Source organism: Megascapheus bottae, chromosome 10 (genome assembly GCF_031878675.1).
Source record: "Megascapheus bottae isolate mThoBot1 chromosome 10, mThoBot2.hap1, whole genome shotgun sequence".
NCBI classification, from domain to species: domain Eukaryota; kingdom Metazoa; phylum Chordata; class Mammalia; order Rodentia; family Geomyidae; genus Megascapheus; species Megascapheus bottae.
Genome location: NC_143518.1, coordinates 55,333,220 through 55,358,528, shown reverse-complemented (window position 1 = coordinate 55,358,528; position 25,309 = coordinate 55,333,220). Strand labels below are relative to the sequence as shown.

The window sequence follows — 25,309 nt, the reverse complement described above, 5'->3', positions numbered from 1 at the left end:
TGGACGGTATTTCCTTTTTAGAAATTTGTTCCTAGTCAGGTGGTATACACCTATAATCCCAGCACTCAAAATACTGGATCACAAGTTCAAGGAGGATCACAAGTTCAAGACCAGCCTGGGTATACAGCAAGATACCATCTCAAGAAAACAAAAACAAGTACAAAATCTTCTCTTCTGTGGCAGCACCTGTAATGATGGTGTCTATGGCTCAGGGGGTTTCCCTAACCACCACGTGTTCACACAGCTGTTGGCTCTCCTCGTTGCTTTTCTGCTTGGCAGAGTCCACATGCCTGTTCTCAGCAGTGGGCAAGGAGAGCCTGGCTGGGGCCGGGGCCAGGGCCAGCTTCTCCAGGGCATTTCTGAAGTTTCTTCCTGTCGCTGGGGGGGCTCCCTAGGGCTGTCGCTCAAATACAAGCACATGGCTTTGTCCCTTGGGTCCCTAAGCCAAGAGTGGCCTATTTTCCACAGTTATGTAGACAAACACCACGATGATGAAAATGCCAAGGACAGCGAGTCTCAGGCCCATTGGAAACTGCTTGTCAATGCTCTTGGTCACCTTGCAGTAGTCTTGCTTTTGGATGGTGTCTAGTGATGGCGTGGCAGACCTGTGAAAATATTGGTGTCTCTTTAGGTTTGTGGAGTTACTACCCAAGCACCCCCTTAAACTGAGTGTGTGACCTTCCAGGTCCAAGGGCACATCCATGAGGGGGGTTTCAGAGGCCCCTCGACGCCAAACCTAACCAAATTTCACCAGGCATCAGGGGGAAGAGCCCTACAGTCCCCAGAGCATTCCTTCACAGCTTCACCACTGTGTGACACTGCTCACTGCTGGCATGAAGCCTGACTTGGGGACAGTATAGATCCCCAGGTCCCCAGGGAAGCTGTACCAATGGATTCGTGTCTTCACAGAGAGTGCTCTTCAGTCTGTTTAAAATTTTGCCACTTAAGCTGCGTGCCAGTGGCTCATGCCTGGAATCTTAGCTGTTCAAGAGGCTGAGAGCTGGAAGAGTGTGGTTCAAAGCTAGTCTGTACAGACAGAAAAGTCCTCGAGACTATCTTCAAAATAACCAGCAAAGAAGTAAGGATGAAAGTGTAGCTCAAGTAGTAGAACACCAGCTGAACCAGCAAGCTGAAAATAAATTGACATTTGATTGGCATTAAAAAAAAGACTATAGGGTTTTTTGTTTCCCCTTTAGAATTAGGGATTGAGTTCAGGGTCTAGCACTTTCTAGACAGGCACACTACAACTTGAACCACACACCCCAATCCTTTTGCTTTTACTATTTTTAAATTAATTTAAGTATCTGTACCAAATTAATTTAAGTAGTTGTACCAAAGAGTTTCAAATGGATTTCAGTTTAGTGTTTTGCTTCTGTCCCCTTCACCGCCCCCCAAATAGAGTCTATATTAACTTCATCCTGGCTGGCTTCATCCCCCCATTCTCCTACCTCTGCCTCAAGTCGCTGGGATTACAAGTATGAGCCACCACATTTATCCTACTTGCTAAATTTATTTTAGTGAGAACTTTGTTTCTACTGTAATCTTGCAAAGAAATCTGCTAAAGTTTACTTTGAAGTGAGGGCAATTTCTAAAAAGTTTCACTTTTTTCCCCTTTCTTTTTTTTTTTTTTTTTTGCAGTGCCAGAGATCTACCCAGGGTCTCTTGATCTAAGACACTAAGACACACTCCCAAATCCTAGACTTGCTTTCAGGCTGAGAAAAATGATCTGCCTTGCTTCTATTTGAACTGGGGACCTTTCATCTGTTGGGCCATAGTAGGGCAAAGAGCCAAGCCATTATTACTTGAGAGCTCTTCTCTCCATCTCCCTTTCCACTCTTCTAAGATACAGAGAGCAAAAACTGTTACCAATCCACTAGTAGTCAGGGCCAGGCTTCTGTTTGTTCTCGGTTCTGAGATTTCTGGTGTTCGCCACCTCCATCTCGGACATGAGGGCCCACATAAACCTCCTTTGTGTTTGAAATGAGGTAGCATTTCACCTTTCTCAACTTTTAGCTTCAACCCCTCCCCCAATCTGAATGAGATCCCTCCCCCACCCCGAAAGTTCCAGAGCATAATCATGTCATGCGCTCTCAGCAGGATGCACCTGATTTGACGGGCAGGCATCTGAGCGAAACAGCTCACGTCCACAACTCTTGTTTTGCCAAAGTAAGCCTTGAGTCTCTGATAAACAGAAAGAAAATGTCAATAGAAATTGGTTTGTAATGTCTTGTACGAAGAATCTTGCTCTTTCGTCTAGGGAGGGAAAAGCACCTAATCAGAGGATTGATTGTTTTTTAAGAAATTCTTATGTGTGTACTGGTACTGGGGCTTGATGAACGGCCTAGGTGCTGTCCCTTGGCTTTCTTACTCAAGGCTGGTGCTCTACCACTTGAGTTATAATTTCATTGATGGCTTTTTGAGGGGTTCATTGTAGATAAATCTCACAGACTTTCTTGCCCAGGTAGGCTTTGAACCATGATCTTTAGGTCTCAGCCCCCTGAGTAGGATCACAGGTGTGAGTCACCAGTACCTGGTCTGATCAGTTTAATATTGCCCAACACAAACTTCCAGCCCTCGCTTCTTTGACAATTAGCAAATCCATGAACAGCACATACAGTGACTCACAGAACAAGAGCCACCCAAGAGTGACAAAGGCCTACTGTGTTCCTAAATATCCCACTGTGTTCCTAAATATCCCACTGTGTTCCTAAATGCCATTTTGCTTTCTCCTATTTATTGATGGCTTGGGTTTTTTTTTATGAGCATATGTGATTTCTACACAAAGAATAAAGCTATTTTTAAAACCCTGTAGATTATAAATAAGGATTAGAAAATCATTGATAAAGGGAAAGCCTCACTGCAAGAGGCAAAGGAGTAGTGACGAAAGGCTAAACATAGAACTCAAAAGGCTAAACAGAACTCCCCTATGACCCAGCAATTCCACTACTTGGCATTTACCCAACCACCCAGAAACAAGGACATACTAAACCCACTAGCACAACAATGTTCATTGCAGCACTATTCACCATAGCAAAGATATGGAACCAACCTAGATGTCCCTCAGTTGATGAGTGGATCAACAAGTTGTGGTATTTGTACACAATGGAATTCTATGCTGCTGTCAGAAAGAATGACATCGCCCCATTTGTTAGGAAATGGAAAGACTTAGAAAAAATCATATTAAGTGAAGTAAGCCAGACTCAAAGGAACTTAGGCTCAATGGTTTCCCTCATTCGTCATAATCAGTAGAAACCTTGGGCTCTACTAGCAGAGATTTGCAATAGAGCAAAATCTTGATACATAAGGCCATATAGTATGAAGCTAAATGAAAGGACCTCCAGGATACTGAAACAAAAGTCATATAACGAATGATTGTTGTCCTTAATGTACTATGTTGTCTCTCATCTCCTTTGCTGTCCCTTGGTTATCTCATATTGGTATAGTATCTCACTTTGTTATCTGATATATTGAATTTATTTGTATTTGGATATTTGAAATTTGATAGGGAAGGGGGGAAAACCAAGACGGGTAGGGGGTGTGGGGGGGGAGGGAAATGGGTACCAAGACATGTGAAAGGGTATCAATGTATGTGAATTAATGCACCTTCTATCTGGCAAATATCATGTAACCCTTTTACTAATTACAATAAAAAAAAACCTGTGGATTATAAATAAGGATTAGAAAATTATTGATAAAGGGAAAGCCTCACTGCAAGAGGCAAAGGAGTAGTGACGAACTAGGTGCTGATGTTTCATGCCTGTAATCCTAGCACCTCAGGAGGCTGGGATGTGACAATCATGGTTCAAAGCCATCCCAGACGGCAAAGTCCATGAGACTCATCTCCACTGAACCAGAAGAAAACCACAAGGGGCGCTGTGGCTCAAAGTGGTAGAGCACTAGCCTTGAGCACAAGAACACAGGGACAGCACCCAGGTCCTGAGTTCAAGGTCCATGACTGACAACTCCCCTCTCCCCCCAGACATCTGTTGGATCTCGCACAACTGTCATCTGCTTCTTGATCAAACCACAGGGCCTAATATTTGGGTCATCAGTCCCTTGGTGTCTGCACCCTCCGAGAAGCGCAGGCCCCTTGCACACCTGGGTCCCAGCCCGGAGCCCTGAAGTGCTGTCCAGTTCAGCTGTCCAGTGATGAGCCAGGGGATGGAGGAACCCTAGACTCAGACTCACCTTCTCTGGCCTCCACTGTGATGGAGCCAGGGCCAAGCCAAAGGGCTGTGCTCTGACAGCAAGCCCTGGTTGGGGTCATGTGGCCGTCTGCCTTGAGTTGAGGAGTGACCCAGGGAAAAGAAGTATCTTGGTCAAACAGTGATGTCAGGACACCCCAGTACAGCACCCGGTTCCCATACCCAGGCCCTAGGGGCTCAGGGTGCTGTGGCAGTGTGTGTGCCAATCCCCCCTGCCCAGCACAGGGCACACCACTCGTCATGGGACAGCTGAGGCCCCATCTCTGCCCCTGGTGTGTGTGTGGGGGGGGTGTTTGTGTGTGTGCACATGTATGTGCCTGTGTGTGTGTATATGGGGTATGAACTCAAGGCCTGGACACTGTCCTTTCGTTTTTTGTTTTTTTTTTACTTGAGGCTGGCATTCTACTTCTTGAGCCATAGTTCTACCTCTAGCTTTTTGCTGGTTAATTGAAGCTATGAATCTGACTTTCCAACCCGGGCTGGCTTTGAACCTCTATTCTCAGATCTCATCCTCCTGAGTCACCAAGATTACAGATGTGAACCACCAGCACCTGACTTCCTCCTGTCCTGTCCTTTCCCTTCCGCCCCTCCCCTCCCCTTCCGTCTCCCTCCCTCCTCTCCCCTCTTCCAGCTCTCCTTCCCTTCTCAGAGAAGAGGTCTCAAGTAGCCAAGCAGATGGGACACAGGAACCCCATAGCTAAGCTAGCCCTAAGCCCCGTGTGGATATCACAGATCTCCTATTGTTCCCACCATTTTCGGGAAGGAAGGAAAAGCGCTGAGCAAGAGTGACTCAGTTTCCCCAAAGGCACACCCGGACAAATGGCAGCCTGAACACCCAGAAGTGTTTCAAACTACTTCCAACAATAATGGGAAACAAGCTTGTATTAAACAAAACACAGAAAAATGTACACACAAAGAAGTAGACGATAGTAGAATGAGTCTGCATGCCATGTTCACTTTCAGTTCTCTTCAATTTAAAAATAGGAAGGTTAAACAACGCGTTTTGGACAAGCCTGTTGCAAAATCAAATGATAGGGAATATTTGATTGCCTAAGTACCGTGAAATCCTGTCTTTTCTTCCCTTCTGCCCTACATAGCTTCGGATATTTTATTTCCTTGTCTTTTTAGTTTTCATTTCTATCTTTTCTTTCTTTCCGTTCATCTTGGGTTTTGAGATAGGCTCTAAATTTGTTGTCCAGTCAGGCCCTAAACTCTTGGATTCAAACTCTCTCCTGCTAAAGACGTTGGCCTCCTGAATAGCTAGGACTACAAGCTTGTACACCACACCTGGTCTCTTATTCTTTTATAGTTTGTTTTCTTGGCTAGCATTCACATTAGAGTTCTCCTCTAGGATGTAAAGGATTTTGATTTCCCAACTGGAGTCATTACAGCCTATCCACTTGACTGGGCAGCCATCAATAACAACAATATTATGAGGACTGTATTACAGGAAAAGGGTTGTCCATTCATGTTACATAACAAGTAATATAAAATGGCTGTGCATGTGTAGTCAATGATGCACACACCATCGATGCATACAACCAAAACCAAGAGGACAATCAAAATGCATCAGACACATGTTTTCTTGTCTGTGATTTTCCTTTTTGAATGAAGTCATGTGTTTGTAATTGATTTGTATTTCATCTTTTAAAAATCCCTCTAATGCCATTATAATGTGATTTTCAGTCTAAACAACATTTGCAATGGAGCTAAAAAAATATTGATGTTTATTAAAGCAATGGCTTAGCAAGAGTAAACGGGTCCCACGGGAGGACTGGCTTTGCTCCACTCCCCCTCGCCCTCAGCTAGAATCTGCAGTGATGGCTGTTTTACAAAGCATGCCGAGTCCACAGCTGGGGGACTTGCAGCCTCCTCTGCTTCTCCACCTGGGATCCAAGCCAGGAAACTCTGCCATTGCTCACTTCCAAGATCTAGGACAATCAACGACAGGCATACTATGCTGGCTCACCTCTTGCACCCTTCCAGTATGCCAGGCTAACCCTGTGACCTGAATCAACTCATTTCATCTCCAAAACTGCCACCCTTGGAGGAAGCTGCTTCTATGAGGCCAATTACCAGATATGGAAACTGAGGCGAAGTGTCTCTAGAGCTTACTGCGATTTCAGAGCTGCTGGAGGTAGTGGTGGAAACTAGAGGTATGACCCAAGCAATAGAGCACCACCCAGGCCATGCAGCTCTGAGGTCCTTGTTCACTCCTACCTCATGTACCCCAGTATCTAGCTCTGCCTCCATGCCAGGAATCAGATACCCACATTCTAGTGCCCAAATACTGGGCATCAATTCACTAATTCCTTCTAAGAGCCCTAGGAGGACATCATTATAGTCTCTACTTTATCCGTGAGAAAATAGATTTAAGGAGTTAAACTATTTGCCCAAGGTAGCAATTAGTAAAAGGAGAATATACTTTTTGGAGGGTAGCGCAAGGGATTGAATCCAGGGCTTTGTGCATGCTTGACAAGCACTCCACCAAAAAAACTACATTCCCAGAGCCTGAAGATATGTATTCCAGTCCCAAAACTTTAGAGGGTTTCTTTTATTATTTTTTTTTCCTGAGATAGGCACTAGCAAGTAAGCCTGTAATATTAGCTACTCAGGAGGGTGAGATCAGGAGGACTAAGGCCAACCTGGGCAGAAAAGATAGAGAATCCATCTCCAGCAAAAAGCAAGCTTGAAGGGATTACTAAAGTGGTAAAGTATTTCAGAAAAAAAATAGCCTTTTAAAAGGGTACCAATGTTTGTGAAGTAATGCACCTTCTCTCTGGTGAATATAATGTAACCCTTCTATTAATTACAATAAAAATATATGAAAAATAGCCTTTTATAATATTATTCCAAGCAAACACTTTCGTGCTAATTCTGGCCTGCTTGTGTGAATCTGCTCATGGATTGATTATATAGGAGCTGTGAGGTCATACTGTATTACTAAGCTGATATTCAGAGCCCGAAGGACCAATAAGACGTCTTCATTCAAAAACTATGTTTGCTTTTTGAGAAGTAGCCATCCACAGAGAAGGATGGGCTTGCCTGCCTGTTCACAGGACGTGCATTTCACCCTTCACAAACCTTTGCTTGGAGTTATCATGGAAGAGGAGCAGACACTGCTTTCCACAGTGGCTCTCACCTATCCTTTCAGAACTTCTCTTGGACTTGAACCTCAGTCGGAAGGCCATTTCATGCTTGGGCATGTACTTCTCTCCAACCAAAACAAAACAAGCTATATTTCCCAGTCGCTCTAGCACTCCAGTTCCTCCCTCCCTTCTTCCCTCCCTCCCTCCCTCCCTTCTTTCCTTCCTTCTCTCTTTTCTTTCCAGTACTAGGGCTTAAATCTGGGTATCATGATCTCATTTGGTTTTGTCACCCAAGGTTGGTGCTCTACCACTTGAGCCATGCATTCCCTTCCAGCTTTTTGCTATTTAATTGGAGATAAGAATCTTATAGATTTGTCTGCAGTGCTGGCTTCAAACCAGGATCCTCCTATCTCAGCCTCCTAAGTAACTAGAATTACAGGCATGAGCCCTGGCTCTCTGCTTTTGCAGCTAGGCCTTCTTTAACAAAAAGAAAATGCAGCAGACACTTTTATAAATGGCTCAGCAAAGTGGCAGTTATGACCCGCTTACAGGCAGCAAAACCCTTTTGATTTAGAGCTCTTTAAAACTGAGTTAACCCCAAGTTATTTTATTGACTAAAATGATTAGATTAATAAAAGCTCTTATTACGATATGACTCGTACTTTATTGTTTTCCCCTAATCTTGATTTAATAAAGTTTTCATTTAAAATATATTGTGTTCTTTTAACCTAAGTAATGATTTTGAATTAATTGGAAAAGCTTTTAAAGAATCTTTACCGCATCAACATGAAGTCTTTAGTGACCTCTGCTCCAGCTACCAGAAACACATCCCCGAAACCCAGACTAGAATGGTACCGTCCAGAAGGGATCCTCAAACATCTCAACACTCACAGCCAAAGAAAAATACGAGAAACGCTGCCTTGAAAGTCTTTAAACAGGGTTAAAAAAATGTAATGAGAAGGAATTAAAAGCACATGAGCTGGGTGTGGTGGTCCACACCTGTAATCCTAGCGGCTCAGGAGGCTGAGATCTGAGAATCAAAGGTCAAAGCCAGCAAGGCACAAAAAAGGACCAATTAACATCTGGAAAAATGGGAAGTGGAGCTTGACTCAAGAATAGGGTGGTAGCCTTGAGCTGAAGAGCTCAGGGACAATACCCAGGCTCAGGGGTAGGGTGGCAGCCTTGAGCTGAAGGGCTCAGGGACAATACCCAGGCTCAGGGGTAGGGTGGTAGCCTTGAGCTGAAGAACTCAGGGACAATACCCAGGCTCAGGGGTAGGGTGGTAGCCTTGAGCTGAAGAGCTCAGGGACAGCGCCCAGGTAGAGTACAAGTCCCATCACCCACAAAAAATAAATAAATACAGAAAGAAAGAAAGGAAAGAAAGAAAGAAGAAAAAGAAATTAAAAGCACATGAAACCAAATTGCAAAAGAATCTACAGAAAAAATTAGCAATTGACCAGAGTTCCTTGTTAGCTCACTATGTGAAATGCTTCATTTCTATGTAACAGCAGTAAACAGTTTTAAAGTCCTCTAAATATACCTAGTACTTCCTTTTCTTTACTTTTGTCATTCTTTCTTTTCTTCTCCTTTTGCCATTGCTAGGACTTGAACTCACGTGTGTGTGTGTGTGTGTGTGTGTGTGTGTGTGTGTGTGTGTGCATGACTTGTACTGTGGCACAAGTAGTAGATCTCCAGTCTTGAGGAAAAAAGCTTAAATACAACATGCAGCCACCCCTCATCCCCCGGCCACTAAAAAGCAATACAAAAAGAAAGGCATGTAGGACTGAGAATGACCTGTGGACTGAGATGGAGCAAATGCACCTCTCCCAGTTCCTTGTACTCAATACATCCCAGACCTTGGATGTTACAGACTGGGCCTGGGCACTGTCCCTGAGCACTTCAGCTCAAGGCTAGCGCTGTACCCCTTGAGCCACAGCGCCACTTCTCTTTTTCTGGTGGTTTATTGGAGATAAGAGTCTCAGATTTCTGTGCCTTTGCTGGCTTTGAACTGTGATCCTCAGATCTCAGCCTTCCGAGTAGCTAGGATTACAGGTGTGAGCCAACAGTGCCCAGCTATAGATAATTCTTAAGGTGAGGAGAAAGCAACAGAACTAGGCCCTCGGGTCCCAAGAACAATAGGAGGTGAGCTGCTTGGGCTTTGCTTTTAACATCATAGGTATTGGACTGGACACTGGATTACTAATGCATGCAGTCAAAATAACAACAACAAACATACAAAAAAACAAAACAAAACCAAAACCCAGCAAATCCAAGGATCAGAAAAGGGGAAGCCTAATCAGAAAACTTCAGTGTAATAATTGCTGGGCTCCAAGCCCACTTGCCAGGGGAGAAGAAGCCTGCAGTCTCACTGCGGTAGGGCTGGTGGCCAACGGGAAATGGCTCAGGAGCCTGGCTGGAAGGAGGCCTCCCTCCCACACACACACTGAGGGGTCCCCAAGAGGGAGCCTGGCCTCTACTCCAATCTGACAGCCAAGAGGCAGCACCCCCTTTTCTTTCACCTGCATGGAGCTGGAGGAAGCCTGCTGAAGGAGAAAGAGGATGGGAAAGAGGAGCAGGAGCAGGAAGAGTGGGAGGAGCAGGAGAATTCAAGTAAGATTTGGGGCTTCATAACTTCAGCGAAAAAGATCGAACAGTCATCAACCAAACATGACGATGGGTAAATCTGAGTGAAGACTATATAGGAATTCTTTGCTGGAAACTTTGAAGTTTGAAGTTTTTTCAAAATAAAAACTACCAGAAAAAAAGGCACCAAGACAAGTTCAAACTATTGCAACCTAAGTATATTCATGCAATTAGAAAAAAAGTTCTTGCACATATGCACACAGTTTATAGCAGCATTGTTTCTGCTAGGAAAAAAAAAACTTGGAAGTGCTCTAGATATCCAACAATTAGGGAACAAATAAATACATTTCTAAGTTGTCCTGTCTACCTGTAAAAATGAATCAACTAGGGCCTGGAATTTGGCCTACTGGTAGAGTGCTTGCCTAGCATGCACGAAGACCCAGGTTTGATTCCTCGGTACCACATACATAGAAAAAAGCCGGAAGTGATGCTGAGGCTCAAGTGGTAGAGCTCTAGCCTTGAGAAAGCCCAAGGACAGGGCTCAGGCCCTGAGCCAAAGCCCAGGACTGGTCAAAAAAAAAAAAATGAATCAACTAGAACAGCAAATGCTGAGTGAAACCAGGCAATATGGCTGAACAATAACTAGGAAATTGAAGAAGAAAATTTACTCTGTGTTGGCAATTAAATAAAATCTGAAACCATAGAGTGCCAAACTAGAGTTATGAATACCATAAAGAAGAGGGAAACTGTAGATAGGAAACTCAGAATAGTGGTTACCTTGAGGGAAAGGAGGGAAAGGGCATACGAACAAAAGGTTTTTAACTGATTTAACAATGATTTGTTTTTAATCTCTGTTCACTGTGTAATTCTTTATTCCTTTTCAAATGTGTAAGGTATTTTCAATTGTGGTGTTAGATTCAAGTTAATTTTCCATTTGGACAAATTCCAGCTACCCACTTGCATGTGTATCAGCCAATATCCCACCACATAGCACAGGAGCTGCTATGCTACTAAAAGCACACCTATGGGTTCTCATCCCAAAGGAATGATCAGACCTTGGGTACCCTGAGCCAACATGAGTGTCCCAAGCCTTTCTGAAGTTCCAAGAAATGGACACTAGGGGGAGCTATTTCATCACCCAGGTTGTTTCCAGGTTGCTTTTCCTCCCTCTTGGTCACTTGCTTGTAAAGTAGGAAGTTGAGAGGATGGAAATTCTAGTCTCATTTTTTTTTCTGCTATGCAGTCCTGGCAATGTCATATTTCTCTAGTCTCTACATGATATGAACACAAAGTCTCCAGTCTTTCAGATAAGAAATTTCATTATCAACTATTGTATTAAATCATACCTGAACTCATGAATTAATTACGACAGGTCTTGGTGCTCACAACCCCTACTATGTCCTCAGAGGTTAAAATAACTCTTCGGTGCTCATCAGGGAGACATGTCAGAAAATGCATCTCCCTAAGAGGAACATATAGCCAGGTGCCGGTGGCTAGTACCTATAATCCTAGCTAGTCAGGAGGCTGAGATACGAGGATTGCTGTCCAAAGACAGCCCACAGCAGAAAAGTCCATGAGACTCTTACCTCAAAAAACTACTCACAAAAGCCTGAGGGGGGCCGGAAGTTTGGCCTAGTGGTAGAGTGCTTGCCTATCATGCATGAAGTCCTGGGTTTGATTCCTCAGTACTTAGAAAAAAGCCAGAAGTGGTGCTGAGGCTCAAGTGGTAGAGTGCTAGCGCTGAGAAAGGACAGTGCTCAGGCCCTGAGTTCAAGGCCCAGGACTGGCAAAAAATTAAAAAGCCGAGATACTGTGGCTTAAGTGGTAGAGGTGCTAGCCTTGAACAAAAGAAGCTCAGGGACAAAGCCCAAGCCCTGAGTTCAAGCCCCATGACTGACAAAAATACATAAATACAAAATAATGCATATATCTATTGCCATAAAATATATTAGAACTTAGCTAAAATCAATATTCTTACATGAAAGGCCAAGACATGAGAGTTTTCTACACAGATGAACATTGTTTTTAAGAAGGCAAATATTATCACTATTTGTAATTTAGGGTGTGTGTGTGTGTGTGTGTGTGTGTGTGTGTGTGTGTGTGTGTGTTTGAACACAGGTACTAGGCATCTTCTACTCAAGGCTAGTGCTCTCACATTTGAGCTATGCTTCTACTTCCCGCTTTCAGGTGACTAATTGGAGATGAAAGTTTCTGGAACTTATCAGCCCAAGCTAGTTTCAAACCAGGATCCCCAAATACCAGTCTTCTAAGTAGCTAGAATTATAAGCCTGAGCCACTAGCATCCAGCTCATAATTCAGTGTTTACTTTTATGAATCAGAGTTTCTTTAAGTCACTCAGATTTCAAAGACTACGTTCTGTTAAACAGAAATAAATCAACATGTAATGACCAGATGTGGTGAGCATTAAGCCAATGCAAACCTTCTTTCCTAGAAGGTCAATATTTTTTAGGGAAGAATGTTAAATTACATTCCTTACAAAGAGGGCATTTAGCTCCCATTAGCACGTGTCAAAGGTAAGAAGAAAGGGCTTATTAAGTAGTTATAGAATATGTAATTTACATTTCACTTTGACCCAACTAGAATATACAATCCCTCTGGGGAGGGGGTTATTTTTCAATTAATTGAACAACTCTTACAGAGATGTTTAGTACCATGTGTCTCATCTTCCAAAACATTTCTATACTATTCAATCCATCCTCTTCTTTTGTGTGTGTGCCAGTCCTGGGACTTGAACTTAGGGCCTAGGCACTGCCCCGAAGCCTCTTTGCGTTCAAGGCAAGCACTCTACCATTTGAACCACAGCACCACTCCTGGCTTTTTCTACATATTTTATTGTAGATAAGGGTCTCCTGGACTTTCTTGCTCAGGCTGGCTTGGAAACATGATCCTTAGATATCAGCCTCCTAAGTAGCTAGGATTACAGGCATGAGCTACCAGTGGCAAGCTCAACCCTCACTCTGACTGGAGTCTTTTAACTTATGGTCCCTGGTCAATTTGACCCCCACCCCAACCCCTGCCTCTCTCGCTGGATTTGAACTTGGGACCTAATACTGTCATTTTATTGATTTTTTCCATCAAAGGCTAGTGTTCTACCACTTGAGCCATACCTCCACTTCCGGCTTTTTGCTGGTTAATTGATGTTAAGAGTTTCATGGACTACCCTGTTGGCTTTGAACTATGATTGTCAGATCTGAGCCTCCTGAGTAGCTAGGATTACAGGACAGGTGACAGAATGTCTGGAGACCAAAATGAGCAGGAGGGCTGCAGAGGGTTCTGAGTGCTGGTGGCTGAAGTCTGGGAGTCGTGGAGACAGGGATCAGAGGGAGGTGTGACATGGGGGACATGAAGGCTTTGATGTGCCAAGGAAAGGGGATGGCCAGGGGAGTGCTGGCTTGGTGGTCAGTGGTTAAGAAGGTGGCTGCCGGGACTAACCAGACCAAGTAGCCATTGTACTGAAAGATCCATAATGCAGAGAAAATGGGAAAATTGAATAAAAATGTAAATCTATTGATGATAATGGAACCCGCAATCAGAAGATAATGGAATCCTTGTCAGAGAGCAATTTAGGGAGGGGAATGGTTAGAAAGAACACCAACATGTTGGATTGTAATTGGAGATGGCTATGAACTTTTGCTTCTACTTTTGTACCTTCACGTGTAAAATAGCTACAGACACATGGGCACATTTACTTTCCAACTCTGTCCACTGCAAAAGTAAGGATGGTCTTTGAGAGGCCATTTCTCAATCCTCTTCTGCAGGTAAATGGCCCCTGGGGGCAGGGAAAGTATAAACAAGTTCTCTTGAGCAGAAACAAGCTTAAAGAAATGTCAAGCTGGCTGGGGGCACCTCACACCCATAATCTGAGCAACTCCTCTGGCAGGGTGAAGCCAGCTTGAGCAGAAATGTCTGTGAGACTCCAGCCTCCAATTAATCAGAAAACAAACAAACAAACCCCACAGAAATGGAGGCATGGCTGAAGTGGCAGAGCAACAGCCATTAGCAAAAAGGCTGAGTGTGTGAAGCCTTGAGCTCAAGCCCTAGTACTGGCACACACACACGCATACACACACAAACACACACACACAGACAGAGTAAAAGAAACAATATCTACACACACAGTAAAAGAAACAATATCTATCATTAAAAGGCTCCCACTGGTCAAGTATGGAATCATTGAGGACTAAAATAATACCAAGAAAGCACTGAGGATGCACTCAGTGTTTATGCATGTGCAAGAACCTTGACTAGAGGCATCTATCTCTATCATTTATCATCAATCTGTCTGTCTGCCTATCATTTCCCTGCCTACTTAATCACATCTACATCCATCTATGGTATACACACTGGCAAACACAAGTGAATTAGAGTTCTACAAGCTGTTCTACAAAATTAGGCAACCCAAGGAGGGGCTCATTTGAACTCCAGGCTCAGAGCACAGGAGGGAGGGGAGCCGGAAGGTTTGAGTCAGGCATGGGAAACAGAGCCATCTTGGGCATTGAGCAGGAAACTGTAGGTTTAATGCTCACAGCAGGCAGGCAGTGTCTGAATGGAAACATAGTCTGGCAGAAAACCGTAGGTGAGGAAAATGGAAAGCCACACACACACACATCAGGTACGAGACATGGTCTGTAGGTAGGAGGAGACTCAACAGATGCTCTGTGAGTGGTTGTGACTCAGAAGGCAAAAGGCGATGGAAGAGACCGCTTAGTGGGGCATCGGACTTGCATGGAGGCCTCTCCGGTGGCACTGGGTGTGTCTCGTGATGTGTCTGTGGGAATGCTTCCCGTGGGGACAGGCAGGATACCTGTTCTTGGGCTGGGGGCTTCATATGCATGGCATACACTATCATCATCTGAACACACACACACACACACACACACACACACACACACTCCAAATGTGATACAAAGTAGAGGTGAGATGTCTGGGTAAGGAATCCCTTGTGCTAGTGTTGTTACTTTCTGTACATTGGAAACTATTTCAAAATTAAATTTTAAAATCACTTAAAGAAGTCAGTGCTGGTGGCTTCCACCTATATCCTAGCCACTGAGGAAGCTGAGAACTGTAGGATCACAGTTTGAAACCAGCCTGAGCAAAGAAGTCCGAGAGACTCCATCTCCAGTTACCAACAAACAGCAGGGCTGGAGGCAGGGCTCGGGGGGTAGAATGCTTGAGTTCAAACCTAGTATTACTTTTATACTAAAAAAGAGCTTAAAAGGTTGGGAGGGATTTAAGCATAAGATTAAGAACTCCTCAATACCTTTAAATATTATTATTATTACTTTGATATAGGGTCTTATTATGTGGCCCAGACTGATTTCAAACTCAGGTTCTCCCTCCTCCATCTCCACCTCTAGGATTACAAGCAAGTGCCACAACTCCCAGCTCTACCACATAAACACTCAGTTGGCTTTACCACCGCCCCCCCCAGTACTCACAGAGAACCATCTATAATTGTACTGTATCTGCATATTTATTTCTATATTTGCAGGCACTGATAAGCCACATTCTGTGTTGTTTAGGCATTCAGAACTGAAGAATATTTCCATGGTGTTATTTTTTCCCCACTAAATATGTTGCTTTTGTATTGCAGATAATTAAACATCATGCTCTTTCTACAACAGTCATGTTAACAATAATCATGGTTCTTGTTTGTACTTAAATAGCCCTTATTATGTTCCAGAATGCCTTGGCTTTTATTTTATTTTTATTTTTGGTTGTGCTGGGATGGGAGGGGTGGAGGACGGGAGCGTGCTAGGAAAATACTATACCACCAAGCTCCACCTCAGCCTGGCTTCACAACTGTAACTCCATCTTCACAACTGGTACAAAGTTCGACACCACTGCTGTCCTTGTTTCTACATGAGAAAACACAACTAGAGAGGCCTGGCCAGGTGAGTGGCAGAGCTGGGATTTGAACCCTGACAGCCTGGCTCTCCAGCCAGTTGGTTTTTTGTTTGTTTTTGCCAGTCTGGGACTTGAACTCAGGGCCTGGACACTGTCCCCAAGCTTCTTTGTGCTCAAGGCTAGCACTCTACCACTTGAACCACAGCTCTACTTCTGGCTTTTGCTGAGTTGTTTATTCGTGATGAAGAGTCCACAGGTTTTCCAGAGCCACCAGCACCTGGCTTCTAGTCAGAGTTGGTTTTTTTAATAGATGCTTTGTTTGCAGATTTCATTAAAAAAATTTCCACAAGGCCAGGTGCAGGTGGCTTAATCCTAGCCACTTTGAACGTGACATTTGGATTTCAGCCTCCTCAGTCAGCCGGGGCAGGAAAATCTGAGACTCTTATCTCCAGTGAACCACCAGAAAATTGGAAGTGGAGCTGTGGCTCAAAGTGGTAGAATGCTAGCCTTAAGTGAAAGAGCTCAGTGACAGGTCCCAGGATTGACCAAAAAAGAGAGAAAGAGACTGAGACAGAGACAGAGAGAGGGAGACGGACAGAGAGAGAGAAGAAAGCGCTAGGCTCGATGCGTGTTCCTGCAACCCTAGCTACTTAGGAGACTGAGATCTGAGCAGCCTGGGAAGGAAAGTTCATACAATGCTTTTCTCTAATTTACCACTTGTGCCAACTCTATTCCTGACTTTTTGGTGGTTAAACAGTAACCTTGAACACCAAAACTAAGGGACAGTGCCCAGATCCTGAGCTCAAGCCTGAGGACTAGTGCAGAGAGGGAAGAGAGAGGGAGAGGGAGAGGAAGCAGGAGAGGGGGACAGGAAGGGGAGAGGGAGAGGGAAAGGAACAGGGAGAAGAAGAAGAAGGGGAGAAGGGGGGAGGGGGGAGAGGAAGAGAGTGAGAGGAAGAGGGAGAGATCTGGGCAGACGCCCTTTGGATGCTGGATACCCTGCCCTCCCAAGGGGGAGGACACACACACACACACACACACACACACACACACACACCCTTCAACCTTGGCACTAGCCCCAGCCCTATACCCTGCTGTGGCCAGGACAATCCCAGCTTAGGCCCCAATTCTCATTCCTCTTCGTTAAGTGTCCCATTTCACTCCCTGGGTCCCTTGTCCCTGGCTTCACGCTCCCATCATACTCCCATTCCTGTAAAGTGCCAGCGTAGGCATCCCCCCAACCCCCGACTCGGCAGGGGACAAAGGACTCTGCCACCCCATCACTGCAAGCGGTGGACACCTGGATCCAGTGTGTCAGACAAAAACACTGATAAAAAAAAAGAAAAAGACCTCCCTTCCTCTCTTCCTCCTTCCCTCCTTCTGTTCCTCTCCTTTCCTTCCTTCTCCCCTCCCTCCTCTTCTTCCCCCTCCTTCCTTCTTCCCACCCTCCTCTCCTTCTTCCTTTCCCTCTCCTCTCTTCTTCCCTCCTTCTACCCCCCCTTTTTTTCTGAGACAAGGTGTCAGCACACATGGGTTAAGTAGGTGCAGAAGCTGAGATGGTCCAGCTCTCAGTGTCTTCTATTCCCCTGGGAACCCACCAAAATGAGAGGGAAATAAAGTGGGGGAGGTGGCGGAATGCAAATACTGTCTCTCTAGGCACACAGAAGATTGTTAGGTACAGACCAGTGCTTTTGAGTAATTAAAGTCTATAGTGTAAGGCGAGTGTCTCAATAAACACTTTCTGCCACTTGTACATGGAAATTTAAATGCTTATTTACATTTACTTTCGGATTTAAAGTTGAACAGATGTCTTGGGGCCTTTCTGAGAATCAAAATGGCTTACATAAATCCTTCAGATCAAAAGATTTTCTGCCATCACAAACTTCCTATTTAATTCTATTGCCAATTCAAAATATTGATGTGGCTTTCCTTCAGGCCCACATAAAGCAAAGAGCAGCAGCCGCACTTGCCGTGTTTTAGCCCACGCGAGTTGCTTTTCCTACACTCAGGTCGCTTTTTCTACCAAACATCTTTGCAGGAACAAGACAAAAGGATTTTCTGAGGAACCAAGGTTGGGATAAATGCAAAGGAACCCTCTAATGAGCCATTTAAGAGCCTTTTCAGAAAATCTGACATGCTATCAGAATTACTTCATCAACTCTGAATTACGCTTCAATAGGAAGCAAACGCTAAGCGTATTGCACCAGTGTTTACCTACGGTTCCTTGTCATTGGTTTAACTCTGCAGTCACTTTAAACTCAGGGGCACGTTGACAGACTAAACTATTCAACACTGAAACTTCTGGTAGATTCCATTAGGTGAGCTTTGGGCTCCATCTTGTGCAGCAGCTAGTGAATGAGGTCCAGTGTTGCTGTTAGTCTTGGGGACTGGGCACTGTTCTTGAGCTTTTTTGCTCCAGGCTACTGCTCTACCACTTTGAGCCACAGCTCCATGTCCAGAGGTGGTTCATTGGAGAGCCTTACAAGCTTTCCTGTCTGGATTGGCTTTGAATTGCAATCTTCAGATCTCAGCCTCCTGAATGGCTAGGATGACAGATGTGGGCCACTGACATGTGGCCCCAACGCTGTTTTAAAGGGTCTCCCATTAGTGGCATTTGAGATATTTCTTCAAAGATTTCCAGATTTTGACAGGAGAAATGGGGTGGAGGATGTAAGAGTGAAAAGGATTCTGGGGATCAAGGCGAGAGCAGCTGGGTGGGGTGAACGGGAGCTAAGGTCCCAGGAAGCACTGGAGGCTTCTTTTGCAGCTGGTGTTGAGAAGTCCCTGTACAAGTAAATGTCATGAACCAATCTCGGCGGGGAGCTCTGAAGGAGAATTGGGAAAAGCTGAAGGCAAGAGACTACTCTGCCACAAATTTTACAGTTGTACCAAATAAAAGTAATATGGGCATAAAATAGGACAGCCACTCTGGGAAAGTTAAGATGATGTTTCTGTTTATTGTGTGTTGTTCTCGTTGGATTTGGTTTGGGGGGATTTGTTGCAGTGCTGGAGATCAAACTCGGGGTGTCACATATGTTAGATAAACACTCTGCATTTAGCTATCTTACCCTTGGGATGAATGATGGGTTGGTTTGCTTTTGAGAAAACACTTCCTTCTGTAGCCTCAAACTCTAGATCCTCCTGTCTCAGCCTCTCTCAGCCTCTGAGCACCAAGGCACACTACTGCCCCGCCCCCAGTAAAATTATGTATCCACAGAGGTCAAGTCCTAACAATTAGTCCTGACAGTCAGTGAGGGAGGTGGGGGCCACTTGCAGGTGGCTGGGAGCCCTTGATTGTGGACAGGACAGGGGAGGGAGTGAAGCTGTCACCATCAACAGTGGTCACGAGGCAGGTAGGGACAGAGAACAAAGAGGGAAAAGCTTTCCAGAAAACAGCTGTTCACCTGGCCTATACCCCAGACTCACAGTTCTGGGCAGTCACCAGGGGAGCTAGACAGAGCAAGATGGGGAAGCCAGAAGAACACTTAGGAATTGAGGCCAGAGGAGTATTGAGGGAACAGAAGAAAGACAAGAAAGCAAGAGAGCCCAGAGTGATGGAGAGAGAGTGGTCAGAAGACGGAATTCACAAGGGTGACTGGAAGTCAGGCTCTAGCTGGAGATGGGGCACCTCGCTTCTGGGCTCCATCCTGCAGAGAGAAGGTGATCTGCCTTAAACTTTGTAGAGCATTGAGAAGGAGGGGCTCGGGAAACACCCGGAGGCTTATAGCTCCTAACTGACTTCCCCAACGCACTCAACCAGCAAGTGGAGGGAGGGTCTCGAAACCAACCAGACCTTGCTCGCAAGCATGCAACCCTCACGGACTTGGCCTCCTGCTCCAATCTGGTATTGGGGTAGAGGCCCCACATCAACATTTCAACAACAAAAACCTGAATTTAAATGATCCTCTTTACGTTAGTTAACCCGTCTAACCGAAGTGCTATTTGTTATTCTTTTCCCTCTATAGGCAGCGAGGTATTATTCATGTGTTAGAATTGTACGTACATTTTTGGATTCCTTGTCTTTTTCTGTGATGAGTGTGATATTTCCTTTCAAAATGATATTAAGCTCTGGATCAAGGGAAACAAAAAGAAAAAAAAATAGGCCATGAGAATGTACAAGCTAGCAAAGGAAATAAACAGCAAGCGTGGGGGAGAATTCTCTCCAGCAAAGGGCGTTTGCACTGCAGAACACTCCCGTTGCCCTTCTGAGCAAGAAGAGCCTTTCCCCAACCTCAAGAGCTTCAGCAGACTTGGTGGACCTTGCCTAGGACTCCTCTGGGGACAGGGCTGACTGTCATGAGCTGGCTGCTCATCTGGGCCGCTGTTTGCAGCCTTGTCATTGTCCCTGGGTGCCAGCTCCATGCATCCCTAAATGTCAGAACAGCAGGAGGAATTTTTCCCCCCTTCTCTCTATGTATGTTTATATATATATATATTTAAAAAAAAAGCACTCAGGCGAGGGTAAGGCCAGACATGTGCTCAAAGGCTTTCCACCCTGGGGGGCGGGGGCAACAACCAATGTAGAAATCAGTTTGTGCCCAAGTGTTTGGATCAAGCTGGCAGACGCCTGCGCAATTGTACACTGAGCTAATGAGAGACTGTGTACGTGCGCTGGTACTGCGACTTGAACTCGAGGCCTCCTACTCTTGCTTAGCTTTCTGTTGCTCAAGGTTTAGTGCTCTTTTCTTGAGCCATGCTTCCACTTCTGGTTCTTGTTTGTTAATTGGTGATAAGAGTCTCATGGACTTTCCTGCCTGCTCTGGCTTCAAATTGGGAGCCTCAGATCTCAGCCTCCTGCCTTAGTAGCTAAGGTTATAGGCTTGAGCCACCAGCCTGGTTTAATGGGAGACTTTTAAATGAGCTCTCAGAGCCAAAAAGATCTGGGAAGTGGGAAGAGTGATTAGATCATTTGAGCTCTGTTCCCCACACTGTCCAAACAGTGAGTGAAAATGAGAGAAGTAACCAAGACAGGAGAAAGGGTATCAATGTATGTGAAGTAATGTACCTTCTATCTGGTGAATATAATGTAACCCTTCTATTAATTACAATAAAAATACATGAAAAATATGAGAAAAGTAGAAAGCAACTGTTGTTTGGATGACTCCAAATTGTTCTAGAACTCTCCGCACAGCCCCCACCCTAGCATTAGGTACCCTAAGACCCCCATAGCCCCATCCCTGTCCATTGCTTTTCAGCCACTCCATTCCTATGGCACCGGAGGCCGAGACTCTCTGGATGAGCAAATTTAAAGGGCAACTTCATCCCTCCCTTGGGACCAGGGGACCTTGCTACTTGGAGCAAGGGTGGCATTACAAGGGTACTGTTGGCAGGGCCTGTGCCCTACAGTTGGTTGGCATCAAATGGAGTCAATCAAAGGCATTCAAAGCCCAGGCATGGAAAGATCAATTTCCTCCCAGCCAGTGTAGTGCCACCTGGGTTGGCTAGGAATCAGAGGGGCTAGGCCTGACTTGGTAACAGCTCCCCTCTGAAGTTTTGAGCTGTGGTCCCCACCAGTAATAAACAGACTGCATGGCTAGAGTGATCTCCAGGCTCCTTTCTAGGGCAGGAGCAGACAGGTCAGGACTCAGAGCACTGTTGACATCTAGGAGTCCAGGAGAGTCACTCATCCTGGGCCCGCTCATGCATCCTGCCCAGATTGGGGTCTGTGGTGTCCATCCTCTAAACCTTACCCTTTTCAAACAAACCTGGCTGTGCCCAACCTTTGGGGTAAGCTTTGTGCCTCTGATTCCAGGAACCTGGTTAGGTTTCCAGAGGGCATTCGTATTGCTTGTCAGGCTATCTATTTGAAGTACATAAAATGGTCCCGTGTCTAGGGCAGACGTCGGTCCAAAATGTAGCCTACTTTGCCTCATAGTAGAAATCATAAGAAAAGTATAAGTTCTGTGTAGAAAGACAAGTTGGAGAGCCAGATGTGAGTTCAAAGCTCAGGGGTGCCACTTTTAGTCTCCAAATATATTTGGAATTTCTGCTTCGTTTTACTTGCTGGACAGTGTGGGGATAAGTGGGCCCTGCCCTGCATATGCCTATCTTTGGGGGTCACTGCCCAACTCTATGACGTTGGGTTAGGCAGCTGCCTCTCTGAGCTTCAGCTAAACACTGTCAGGATTAAATGGGAGAGCACATAGTTATTAACTATGGCTCAAAAAGGGCTCCTAAGAAATGTTGGGAAATACATTGTGGGAACCTTTGAGCTGCCACTACAGGTGCCAGTGCCTCTGTAGCTCTGAGTCCAGTGCTCCCAAATCACCTATTTGGTGACCCCAAAAGGCACCAGCTGCTTTCTGCTCCCATGGGAATCAAGAGAACAGTTGGCATAGGAAAGATTCAAAGATGGTACAAGCGAATTCATTTTGTCAACTCAAGGCTAGCGCTCTACTATTGGAACCAAAGCTCCCCTTCTGGCGCTTTTTGGTGGTTAACTGGAGCTAAAAGTCACATGGACTTTCCTATCCAGGCTGGTTTCGAACCATGACCTTCAGAGCTCAACCTCTTGAGTAGTTAGGGTTCTAAGCATGAGATACACTTCATCTAATATAATTCTTCTTTTTCATTATTATTATTATTATTATTATTATTTTGCCTAGTTCTGGGTCTTGAGCTCAGGGCCTGAACTCTGTCCTTGGACTTTCTCAAGGCTAGAGCTCTACCACTTGAGCCTCAGCACCACTTCTGGCTTTTTTCTATGTATGTGGTACCAAGGAATTGAACCTGGTCCTTTGTGCTTGCTAGGTAAGCACTCTACCAATAGGCCAAACTCCCGGCCCCACCTAAAATTATTTTTAAAAGTAACTTCATCATTAATGATGAAATGTATTTGCTGAGACAAATAAGAGGCTGAGATTCCAAAGGGAGTCCAGAATTTAGTGGAAACTTCCGGTGTTAAGGAACCTGGCTCTAGGAAGCTCAATCTTTCTCCTAACTGAGTCTCAGCTATGGAATTAGAGTTCCTTTGACAACCCAAGGGCCTGTTTTTCCTGGCTTAGCGTGCAAGCAGTCCACACGCTATTTCATAGGTCAGTTGGCACACCACTTAAAGTGCATCAGTCATGTGGGATAAGTGATGCATGAGCCCAGATTTGCTAGCTAGCACTATGGCTTATGGCAGTACCTTCTGTGTCATCCTGAAAGCAATGGAGCTTTCTGAGTTTCTTCACCAAAGGTTGTTCATAAGGAGGCAAGACCAGCAATTGCACCAGTTTCTTTTCATATAGTTTTCTGGTAGAAGCTGAGGAAGATTTGGGAGAACAAATGTAACTGTTTTGCTTTTGTGTGTGATCTACTGGATTCAAGGCATTTTATTAATTTAGTTGGGCATCGGTAGCTCACGTCTGTAATCCAAGCTACTCAAGAGGCTGAGATCTGAGAATCCAGGTTTAAAACCAGCCCAAGCAGAGTGAGACTTCTCTCTAGTGAACCAGCAAAAAGCTGGAACTGGAAGTGTGGCTCAAGTGGCAGAATGCCAGTCACGAGCGAGAAACCAAGGGAGAGCCCTGAATTTAAGCTGTAGCATTGACACACACGCATGCATGCGATCTCAACCTCCTTAACTACCAGGAGTGTCCAGCTGTAAGTTGCTTTAAATGAGGTCCTTTGCAGACAACAAATATGAGTCCCTCAGTTTGCCTTAGACATACGTAGTATGGGGCCAGGAGAAAATCCAAGCTGTTCAAGGTGGATCTGCAAATCACAGTTGCTCAGACACTGCACGTCTACCATAATGAGAGCAGTGTGGCCTCTTCTTACAGTGGAATCCCTGCAATCATAAGACATGAAGTTCATGAGTCCAGTTTCACATGGAAATGAGATCCCTGCTTGCTCACAGAAGGGCTCACAGCCTTATCTCCTGCTCTTAGAGGTGCACGGATGAGAAGCAGGAATCACTGCTGTGCTGCTTTCTGTTTCGAATCCCTGTATGAAGTCTTGGGAGGGGGAAGCATCAACCCAGAATTCTCTGGATTCAATTAATGTTTTCTACAAATTAACAGAAAAAAATTCTGGACAAAATACCCAAGGATTTCCATTACTCCTCCGAAACTCACTAAGATTCAAGCTCTGTGAGAAGATAAGTTAATTAAATGGGAAAGGGCTGAGAGAGAGATTTTTTTACAAGTTAAATAAAAGTTATTTATCCCTGGCCTCCTTTGATGAGAGTGCAGAGTATGGAACACTTGGTTATTGCAAACAGTAGTGTTTTTCACACTTGCAATTTAACTCTGAGCATAACGAGATGGTTGTTTTTAATTAACCGCCAGCAGACTTTGTAATTGCTGAATTGGCATTTGGAAAAAAAAAGTCAACTATTCATTCTCTGACACACAAATTGATTTGTATGGATTGGTGCAAGACTTGATATGGCACTCCAAACCTGCATAGCCTTAAGTTTCATGGCTTTTGTTCCACTTAGCTCTTGATCTTGCCCCACAAATCTACAACTCACCCTGCGATCTACTTCACAAAATTCTGAAAAAGACAGACCCATTGGACTTTTAGCAGAGATTTTTTAATTTAGGAGTTTATTTGTTGTACCTCATTTCTTTCATGTTTCAAGGCTTTTTAATATTGCAGGGAAAACGATCGCAAGATAATTATTCAGTATAGGAGAATCTAGACCAATTTTAAATAATGACTTGCTTTTTATTGGTGATCAGTCAATGTCCATTTAGAAAGCACATGGTATACAAGCTTGAAAATGTTGTGAATTGTTAAGACTTGCTCTGGGACACTTTAGCTGGACCATCTTCTGTGTAGAAGCTAGGCTTTGCTTTTTTCTTTGCTCCATCGAGTAGACACTTAGTAAACATTAGCTTCCTCTTTTCCTATGTGTTCCAGAAGCTTTGTGTGTGTTGCTGGTCATGGGCTTGAAATCAGAGCTTTGGTGCTGCTGAGCTTTTTAGTTTAGGGCAAGCTTCTACTATTTGAGTCATAGCTCCATTTCTGGCTTTTGGGGGGGGGGGAGGGAAGTCAGTTGTGGGGTGTGAACTCAGCTTAGGGCCTGGGCACTGTCCCTGAGCTGTTTTGCTCAAGGCCAACACTCTACCACTTTGAACTACAGTGCATTTCCGGTTTTCTGGTGGTTATGGAGATAAGAGTCTCATGGACTTTCCTGTCCAGGTTGGCTCCAAACTGCTCTCCTCAGATCTCAGCCTCTTGAGTAGCATTATAGCTGTGAACCACTGGCACCACATGAAGGAATGCCACCATTACTACTAGAAAGCAGCCAAAATGAGACGGGGTGCAGACATTGAATCTCAGCACCTCCTATTTTTGTGTGTGTGTGCAGTGGCTTGGGCAGATCCAGTGACATTTGTTCTTAAGAACAGCTGTCTGTTGTCCTCACTCCCCCCAACTCCGTACCCCCAAATAACTTCCCCCAAAGCCCTCATCCATTTCAAGTGACACTGGACAATTGCCGAAAGGGAACACGCATATGGAAGCAAAAAATACTCAAATGGAATCCAACTGCATGTAATCCACTTACCCCTTTCACATGGCTGTCTAAAGTCTATGCAATCAGGCTGGTTACTAAAGCTGGGAGAGTTTCAC

General features: G+C 44.8%; 1 protein-coding gene across 1 annotated transcript; it reads right to left on the bottom strand.

Moving 5' to 3' along the window:
- On the bottom strand, window positions 1–25,309 carry Lemd1 (LEM domain containing 1). Its single transcript, XM_090339936.1, has 6 exons — window positions 25,245–25,309; window positions 23,401–23,519; window positions 22,875–22,991; window positions 19,749–19,813; window positions 2,105–2,181; window positions 1–605 (listed from the first exon to the last, which is right to left on the bottom strand). The coding sequence occupies exons 2-6, from the start codon at window positions 23,480–23,482 to the stop codon at window positions 440–442; spliced, it is 507 nt and encodes a 168-aa protein (XP_090196062.1). The 5' UTR covers window positions 23,483–23,519; window positions 25,245–25,309; the 3' UTR covers window positions 1–439.